Raw genomic sequence first — 9,855 nt, 5'->3', positions numbered from 1 at the left:
AACGAAATATTTCCTTAATATCTCAAGGTCTTTATTTGTGGATAGACAAAACAACTAACCAAGCTTAAACCCATATTATTGCAATGTAAAAAGACTAAATTAAAAAAAAATGATGTATCAAAACATAAAATATTAAATAATAAATAATAAATAAATAATTACTGCTGTAATAAAAGTAATCTCTCTCTTGGGGTACGTTAACTTCAAGAGGAGATTTAGGTTTCAATTTAATTTTAAGGGATGACCTTTAAAATAATAATAAAAATATATATTAAGTATAGAAAAACGTGACATTTCCAAAAACAAATAATATTTAATATGTTGGTAGAGAAACTTTTAAAGGTTGCGTATGCTGGTTAAAAAAGAGGTATAAGTTGGATAAATAAATAAACATTTGGGTTCAGCAAAAACGTGGCCTTTATATATATATATATATATATATATATATATATATATATATATATATATATATATATATATATATATAGTTTAAAGACATGGCCTTTTATTTATTTATTTATTTAATGAAAAAGACCCACAATTAAATGTCGGTTAGTAATTGGGGGCGTATAAACCATTTGCTGAGGGCGATTTCTATGTATCTTCTCATTTCCGACTGAAATTGTGGAGTCTAATGAAACAGAGGAAAGCTGTTCTATATGCTCTTAAGGTAGAATAGAATGGATTCTGTTTTCAGACTGTATTTTCAGTAACTTGCCGGTCATTTTAATCTTAATTAATCCACTCGATCTCGTAAATAAATAAAATAAAATAGAAACACTCGCGTAACGTGCAAATAGAAGATTACAGCCAATACATCGACACAACCGGCAACCAAACATGCACACAAACATGACTTTAGATAGTACATTGACTATGAAGCATGCACATGGAAAGATTATGCGTGTTTTGCTCTGCTTTAAAAAATAGAATATGACAAGTCACTATATGTTTTTTTTTTTTAATAATAGTTATTGGTGCTCGTCCTACGTGGTATTATTTGAATCAGTAAAGAAACCAATCATGTCAATATAGATTAATTTGGAGATTTAAAAATTAAATTATCTTGATAATAATTATGAAAGGAATAATGGTAGTCTCCTTTCTCTCTCTTTCAGACTTAATTATTCCCTTTTTCTCTCTTTTAATTTGGTATTTTATGATAAAAATAGATGATTTCTTAATCTAGAAACTATAATATCATGTTCCTTGTTGTTGTGATGATTTCCAAAAAAAAATAAAAAATATAATGTTTATATTTTGAATTAAGAACATGAAATCAGAGAGGGCAGGTTTCCAGCGCATAGAAAATCGACAACCGTAATGCATCGATGAGCCTCGCGATCTAGATGCTCCGTCCATTTCAATGCTATATTTTTCCATGTGAGAAAAAATCGGGTGACTAAAAGAATGAGGGACTCATCCACCTCCTAAATGATTAGATATTTTAACCCATAAGACTTACAATTACATTCGAATCTATTTATTAAAAATAAATCATGAACGACCTGAGATCAGGTTGACCTGATATTGGACCGGTCCGAGTAAGATAAAAAACTAGAATGAGTAAAATTTTATTATTTATAACATGGCTAATTTATATTCACATAAATTATTTTTTAATTTTTTATATAAAATATAAAATATTTAAATACTTTTTTAAATTTTTTCAATAATTAACTGAAGTCAACCTATATAACCTGAAACTTGACTTCATAGCGCGGTGAACCCGGCCAGGTCTGATAAGTATGCTGGAGGCTGCTAGCCGTTGGTTACTTCATTTTCACCCTGTTTTGTGCTTGCTTTAAATAAGCGGTGTAATTGTGGTTGAGGGGGGAGGAGGACTATACCCTTTACAATGAGAAGTGATGAAAAGAATACAGAGGAGGGAAGTGATTTAAAAATAAAAAACAAAAACTGGGAAGAGAGAGAAATTCAGGGAGACCCTCTTATATAAACGGCATTATTCTGTTCCGTTTTTTCATGCTCTCTTCATTTATTTCTTCTCTCTGTTTCTAGATTTCTATTCGGGTTGTTTCTGCTTCTGTTTCTTGAAGCAGAAATACCTTTCCATTTTGCAAATTATTATTTTTCTTTTTCTCTCTTCAGAGCATAAACCACACACACTACAAATTTGTCTTTTCTTTGTTCTCTGCTTCTTCCAGCTTCTTCTTTCTTTTTTTTTGATGGATTGACAGCTCAAGAGGGTTTCTTCTTCTGGTTATCTTTTGTGGGTGTCTGTATAATAGGGTTTTTTCAAGCAGTGACTGACATCGCAGCTCTGTGTGTCCGTTGTTTAATTGTTGCGTATACCAGAAGCAAAATCACAAAGCCAAAAAAAGAAATATTCTCTCGCTTTTGTCAAAGGAGGTCCTTCGAGACACATTCAGATCTAGCTAGCTAGTGGGTTTCCTCAATAAAAACTGTTTATTCTAGCTTCGCATTTGTTAATCATCCTCTGTTTTTGCTCTGTTTTTGTGCCCTTGTTAAATACATAATCATATATAGATCAAGAGTAGGCAACAAATGGAGAGGCTAACCTCAACACAAATGATTCCTGATGCATTTCAAGGTGCTAGAGATGACGTAACAATGCAATTTGCTATGATTTGGGGCCAGATCAAAGCACCATTGATAGTTCCTCTACTAAGGCTCGCGGTTGCCATTTGTTTGATCATGTCTTTGATGTTGTTCATTGAAAGGGTTTACATGGGCATCGTTATCGTGTTAGTTAAGCTTTTTGGTCGGAAACCAGATAGGCGATACAAATGGGAGCCGATGAAAGATGATGTTGAGGCGGGGAACTCAACTTATCCCATGGTTCTGGTTCAAATCCCAATGTACAACGAACGAGAGGTCCCTTTCTTTTTCCTCTTTCTTTATTAAGACTACAACCACTAGATTTGCATTATTAAACTTGTGTTTTCATATTTTTTAATCCGTCTTGCAGGTTTATCAGCTTTCAATTGGAGCTGCATGTGGTCTCTCTTGGCCCTCAGACCGAATCATAATTCAAGTCCTCGATGATTCAACAGACCCAACAATCAAGGTAACAAACATGTAATATACTTATGTGACATTCATCTAGTGATCTTAAGAGGATTATTCTTTTTTAATCCCGTTTCCCAGCGTATTTGTGCACTTGGAATTAGAAAGGTGGAGAGTAAGAAATAAATTATGTCAAAATGCAGGACATGGTGGAGCTGGAGTGTCAGAGATGGGCGAGCAAAGGGATAAACATAAAGTATGAGGTTAGAGATAGCAGAAATGGTTATAAATCAGGGGCATTGAAAGAAGGCATGAAACGAAGCTACGTGAAGAGTTGCGATTACGTTGCCATTTTTGACGCAGATTTCCAGCCTGAGCCTGATTTTTTACGGCGCACCATTCCCTTTCTAGTCCACAATCCAGAATTGGGTTTGGTCCAGACTCGTTGGAAATTCGGTAACCTCGCTTTAATCACTATTTTCTCCGAGCTTAATTTGGCTGTCATTACTGTTAATTTAGGTGCTTAATTATGGTTTCACTCTTCTCTAGAAATTGTCGGTGGGTCTTTTGTTTGGGTGCTGTGCTGCACTGCTGGGTCCTACCTCGTAGATCTAACACATCTAATCCTTGATTGCCATCTGGATCCGACACGTGTTATGTGTGGCTGTGTGTATTTAGTTGGACCCACTTGCCAAACTGCTCCAACTGCGCTTTAAAAACATCTCAAATCTTTATTATATACTACCAGTATAAAAAAAAAAGATGAAAATTGACGTAGGATGTGTTTTTTTCAGTTTTTAAATGTGTTTTAAAATTATTTTTATTTTAAAAAATATTAAATTGATATTTTATTAGTATTTTTTATGATTTTAATATATTAGTATTAAAATTAATAAAATATTTTAATATGTTTTTTTAGAAGAAACTCATTGCATTTCTGTGTTTTTTTAAAATAAAAAAAATAAATAAACTTTATTTAATTAATTTTTTTTTTAGTTTAACGTGGGTGTCCGGGCCAGCTTGCGCGCACCTCGACTAACCCCTCGACTAATCCCACGGGCCCTGAAGTTAACGACCATATAAACCTCCAGTGGCTATCATATGAGTAACCACAAAACTCGAACCTGAGACCACAGAGGGTGCAAATTTCTTGGTCTCATGTTTTTATTATTGAGTCACAATGTAAGGTGGTACAGCCGGGAGGGACATTTAATATTTCTAAATCAAATTTAACTGGGAAGTTGCGACAAAATTTAGGTTGGAATTTATGACGTTAAGTGAAACACATTTTCTGTGATATATTTTCCTCTATCTTCAAATTTTGCTAGGTAGTGGTGCCCTTTAAAACACGTCATATCATAAATTGAAAGCATCCAAAAAAGATAAATGGTCCTCGTCGATTAAATTTGTGTTCTTGATTCAACATGAAAAGAGAGGCTATTAATTGGTTTTCTAAGCTTTCCTAATTTTTTTATTTAAAATAAAAAAATTTATATTTTCAAATAATTTTAACGTTTTTTTAGAAAATATATTTTAAAAAAATAATTATTATTATATTCATCAACACTCTTAAAACACATGCATGCTGTAAATGGACCGCCAAGGATGGCTGTCGGTCCACATAATATACGGCAATCTGAAAGGATTTTCAGCAGCAGATGCTGCCTTTCAGCTTTTTGCTGCAAAAGCTGCCAATGTGTCTCGAACCATGGATATGGTTCTTGGTCCTTGTAATATATGGACCATTGATAAATCTAAAAGAGGAAGCGAGAGCATGGGCATGTTTGGCCGTTCCTGAATATCCCAAGGGGTATATCTGTCTGTCTAACATGCAAAACCAAAACCCTCTTCTTAATATTCCTAACAGCTACATGTGCAAACTTAATGGTGGACCTCATGCCCGTCACAATCTGTCTCTACTGACCGACACTCCACTTGATTTTGATGTTTTCTTGAGCAGTAAACAGAATGAGTTGTAATTATTTGCAAAATCTATGACAGCTATGTTGGTGACATGGAAATGGTTTTCTGTGCTGTTTGCAGTGAATGCTGATGAGTGCTTGATGACAAGAATGCAAGAAATGTCACTGGATTACCATTTTACAGTTGAACAGGAAGTGGGCTCCTCCACGTATGCCTTCTTCGGCTTCAATGGTAAATCATACGTTACTGCAGTAGCACTGCAGATCAATGTAACAAAAGGCTTCATTAATGAATTGAAGTTAAGCTGCATTTAGCATAATTAATTAGTTTGTTCTAATATGAAATATATCCTGCATTATGCTGCAGGAACGGCAGGTGTATGGAGAATTGCTGCGCTTAATGAAGCTGGGGGGTGGAAGGACAGGACCACGGTGGAGGACATGGACCTAGCAGTCCGAGCTAGTCTCAAAGGCTGGGAATTCCTGTACCTTAGCAGTGTAAAGGTAATTTGTAAATTATATATATATAAAAAGTTGTTTACATGCATGAAGATTAATCCCTAGCTACCTATATATGCAAAGTGGGTGCAAATTATAGAAGTTTACATCTAATTAACTTATTAAAATGACCAATGCTAGTTGTGTCTTGTTTGTCTTAAACAATAGTGGTGCAAGTTACATGAATAGATTAACTTCTGAGTTCTGACACACTCATGTGCTGAAAAATCTTACAAAAGTTTCATTTTCGAGGCACTTGTATGCATGTCTTATTATAAAATTTGAAAGATGCTTAAATGATTGTTTCATCTTAAAATATAATTAATTTCAAGTATAATAGTAAGTAAATTTAGTGTTCATTAATTAATGCAATATTGACTACAGGTGAAAAATGAATTGCCCAGTACATTGAAAGCATATCGCTATCAACAGCACCGGTGGTCTTGTGGTCCTGCTAACCTTTTCAGAAAAATGTTAATGGAAATTATAACAAACAAGGCAAGTTAGATTTTTTTTTTTTTTTGGCTTCAATTCGATATTCTTTTGTAAGTAAGAGATTATGGAGGAAACAACTAATTAAGAGAAGTGATTTGCTAATAATTAATTCATTTTTCGTGTACGTACTGAATAATGCAGAAAGTGACATCGTGGAAGAAAGTGCACGTAATCTACAGCTTCTTCTTGGTTAGGAAGATCGTAGCTCACCTTGTTACATTTATCTTTTACTGTGTTGTGTTGCCGGCTACTGTTTTGGTGCCTGAAGTCGAGGTCCCTAAGTGGGGAGCTGTTTATATCCCTTCCATCATTACCATTCTAAATGCAGTTGGAACCCCAAGGTAGGTTATGTATTGCTTTTGTCTATCGGCTTTTCAAGGAGCATAAAATTTCTCAAACTGCAGATGTATCGCTAAAAACTTCTCTATGATATTTAATACACCATGTTATTGTTGTTTTTCTTGCAGATCCCTCCACTTACTGGTTTTCTGGATCCTCTTTGAGAATGTCATGTCACTGCATCGCACTAAGGCTACCTTCATTGGCCTGCTAGAGGCTGGTAGAGTGAATGAGTGGATTGTCACTGAGAAACTAGGGGATGCTCTCAAGAGTAAAGCTAACAAAGCCGCCAAGAAACCCCGATTTAGATTTGGAGAAAGGTATGCATGTGTGTTAAATTTTCTTCTGTGAATATGTAGCTAGCGAAGTTAGAACTATTTATGCACTCATACATAATTACACTGAACGTTGACAGGCTCCATTTATTAGAGCTCGGGACTGGAGCTTACCTCTTCTTCTGCGGTTGCTATGATGTTGTCTTTGGGAAAAACCACTACTTCATATACCTTTATGCGCAAGCAATCGCCTTCTTTATCGTGGGGCTCGGCTGTGTCGGCACCATTGTTCCCCGCTCTTAGTGTGTTCGTGAGGCTGGGCTAATATTCTTGGCCATCTGCCTGGGCTACTTGTTCAAAGTGAATTTTCCTGCTATTTAGCTTTGTATAAAAAGACGGAAGAAGGTCATTCTTTTAGGTTTCAAGCATAAAAATTAATCAGTCGAGTGGATATGATTCCATCCAAAGATTTAGTTTCCTTTTCCTGTGAATATCCAGAAATGATCAATTACGGAAATTAAAACACATAAATGTTGTTTTACGTACGTTGGCATAAGGAGCAACCGAAAGTCGGCTTCTGGAAAGTAGATACAAGTTTCTGTTCATTTTTTAACGGGTTGTAATTGTGAGATTTTGTAGCTCTTTCGTCCTTTTTTTTTTCTTGTGTAAGTCGTCGTTGGCTTCGAGAGGGAATAAGCTGATAGAAATGGTGTTTCACAGTTGAATTCTTCGAATATGCTTCTCACTCTCGATATCAATGCTTGCTTGCATAGATTAGTTGTTCTTCTGTTCATATATTTTCTTTTTCCTGCCGTCTGGTCATACAAACTGTTGGAAACAACTAATTACGTAGGGCAGTGACGATTTGCCCTAATAAAAGTAAAGGAAAAGTAGCCAACGTTGCTAATTAATGACGTTTATCTCTGTTATTTCTAATAGGTGGGCTTGTAAACGAACCAAGCCGCGAATTTACCAAAAAAAAAAGATGTTAGGTGTTGATGGGCCAAGCTCACTTCTATTTCTATTTTATTTTTTTTGCCTCAAGAGTCCTTTTTTTATTAAACAAGCAATAGGTTGCTTACTTGGCTTTTACTCAAAACTTAGTCACCTGGCCGGAAAATCAAAGGGTTTGTCTAAAAATTTATTTTTCTACTCAATTTCACCTGAAATTTTTCAAAAAAACATAAAAACCTCCATAAATCATCTATCAACCTAAAATCACTAAAAAATAAATAAAAATCAACTGAATAAAAAAAATATAAATCAAACCCGATCTATTTTTCAAGCATGTTTATAGAAAAAAATCACTACCATCAAACTTTTATCATAAAATGAAACTTATTGATACAAAAAAAAATCAAGTTTCTTTATTAAAAAGTGATTATTTATCAACTTTTTTTTTTCTTTGTTTTCAAGCGACTTTCTCTCATATTTCTCAAACTGATATGTTAAGAAAATAAAGTTTTAGAACTATAAAAACCGGGAGTAAGAGAAAGGAAACTAGGTAAACTAAATAGAATTTTTGTTGAATTAAGGAAAGTAAGGGAAAGGAAAGTAGAATTTGATATTACATTTTGGTCTTTTTTGTTGAATTTATTTTTTTCTTAACAAATTTTAATAAATTGATTATTAATTTAGACATTGAAGGTTGTGATTAAAAAGATTGAGGATGAAAATAAAAAATAAATGAATTATTTACCTAAATGTTTTAGTATATATTGTAATTATAATTTTACCCTAGAAGAAGAAGAAGACATCGAAGAAGAACCTCGAAATTCATGCTGAAGAATTTCCCATTTATACCAAAAATACGCATGCTAAGTTTGAATTTAGTTTTGCTTGCTTCTTATCTATTTCAACTACTTCGACGCTCTTAATTCAATATTAGTTAACTAAAGTTTTATTTTTTGAAAAAAAGAATATCCATATAAAATAGTACTCTAATGACTTTTTAAAATAAAACAATCCATGGAGTTATTATTCTAATAATTTGTTTGATATGGGTTTTGAATCCAAATCAGAACTACATTATACTATACATTAAAAATATTGTCTAGTGTTTTAACAATAATTAAATTGAATATGAATTCGTTAGAATTAATACGAAGGAATTGCTTAGTTTTTTTTTAAGAAAAAAAAACATTAGACATGTAACTTAGGCGTATCTGAGTGTTGTTGATATTTGAAATAAATATTTTAAAACAGCAGAGATGTGAAAGAAATTTTTTAGTTGAAGATTGATAGTAACGAAGTCATGAGTGGAGAATACTACTTAATGTGGTCTATATAATTTTGATGTAGCTAATTTTATAGTTTATTTGTTATTATAGTTGTAGTTGTTTTTAAAAGTATATCTTATTCGGAAATATATTAAAATAATATTATTTTTTTAATTTTTAAAATTTATTTTTGATATCCACTTTTCAAAATAATCTAAAAATATATAAAAAAATTAATTTAAAATAAAAAAATCAATTTAAAAAAAAAACTTTTGTAACGCAAAAACAAACTTTATTTTAAAATATGTTTATCTAATCTTTTTTCGGTTTCAAAAGCAGTTTGAAGACTTAGACAAATGAAATCTTAGAGCTTGTTTGATATTGAGATTAAACATACTTTTTGTTAAAATTTAAAATTTTATTTTTATCTAAAATTATTTTTTTAATATTTTTTGATTATTTTAATGTGTTAATATTAAAAATAATTTTTTTAAAATATATTATTTTAATATATTATAAAAAATACTTTAAAAAATAATATTTACAACACTGTCTGAAACATTACCTTAAAGTAATAAGATTTTACGATAGCAAATAGCAATTATTGTAGAAGATTCCAGATGGTGTTGAGCTCAAGATTTTTTTATTTAGTCTTTGTAAATTATTAAAAGTTTTACCTTTTTAAGTTTATTTATTTCTTGTCTGATGTGGGCATTAATAATTGTCGTAAATAGTATTTTTCCTAGCTAGAAACTAACTCCCAGGTTGGCCTTAGAGTAGTATCTGAAGGAGCCTTGCTTAATATAATATCTTTGCGTTGCCTCAAACAATTTTCAATGCGATTTTTTTCGAGTTTCACTGTAATTTATCTTTTGAAATTTACTTCTATGAATTTATAGTTTTCAACTCTATGTTTTATTTTTCTTCATAATCTTTTTTTTATTGCATTATTTGCATGCTTTACTTACAGCCATATAAAATTTATTAGTAAACCCATATCAGAAGGGAGGGCGTAGAGGAAAATAAATTAAATAAATGGCCTGTAGTCGACTTAGTCACCACTCACCAGATCTGACATGGATTAACAATTGAGAATTCTTTTTTTAATATTCATGAAAT

General features: G+C 32.3%; 1 protein-coding gene across 1 annotated transcript; it reads left to right on the top strand.

Moving 5' to 3' along the window:
- The first annotated feature begins 1,830 nt into the window (after positions 1–1,830).
- LOC18100079 (glucomannan 4-beta-mannosyltransferase 9) lies at positions 1,831–7,251 on the top strand. Its single transcript, XM_024602474.2, has 9 exons — positions 1,831–2,856; positions 2,951–3,049; positions 3,192–3,444; positions 5,032–5,142; positions 5,278–5,414; positions 5,793–5,906; positions 6,045–6,244; positions 6,371–6,562; positions 6,658–7,251. The coding sequence occupies exons 1-9, from the start codon at positions 2,527–2,529 to the stop codon at positions 6,818–6,820; spliced, it is 1,599 nt and encodes a 532-aa protein (XP_024458242.2). The 5' UTR covers positions 1,831–2,526; the 3' UTR covers positions 6,821–7,251.
- Positions 7,252–9,855: the final 2,604 nt, after the last annotated feature.

The sequence above is a fragment of the Populus trichocarpa genome, chromosome 6 (genome assembly GCF_000002775.5).
Source record: "Populus trichocarpa isolate Nisqually-1 chromosome 6, P.trichocarpa_v4.1, whole genome shotgun sequence".
NCBI lineage: Eukaryota > Viridiplantae > Streptophyta > Magnoliopsida > Malpighiales > Salicaceae > Populus > Populus trichocarpa.
Note: the sequence above shows the minus strand (reverse complement) of the source record. Positions and strands in the feature narration are given on the sequence as shown.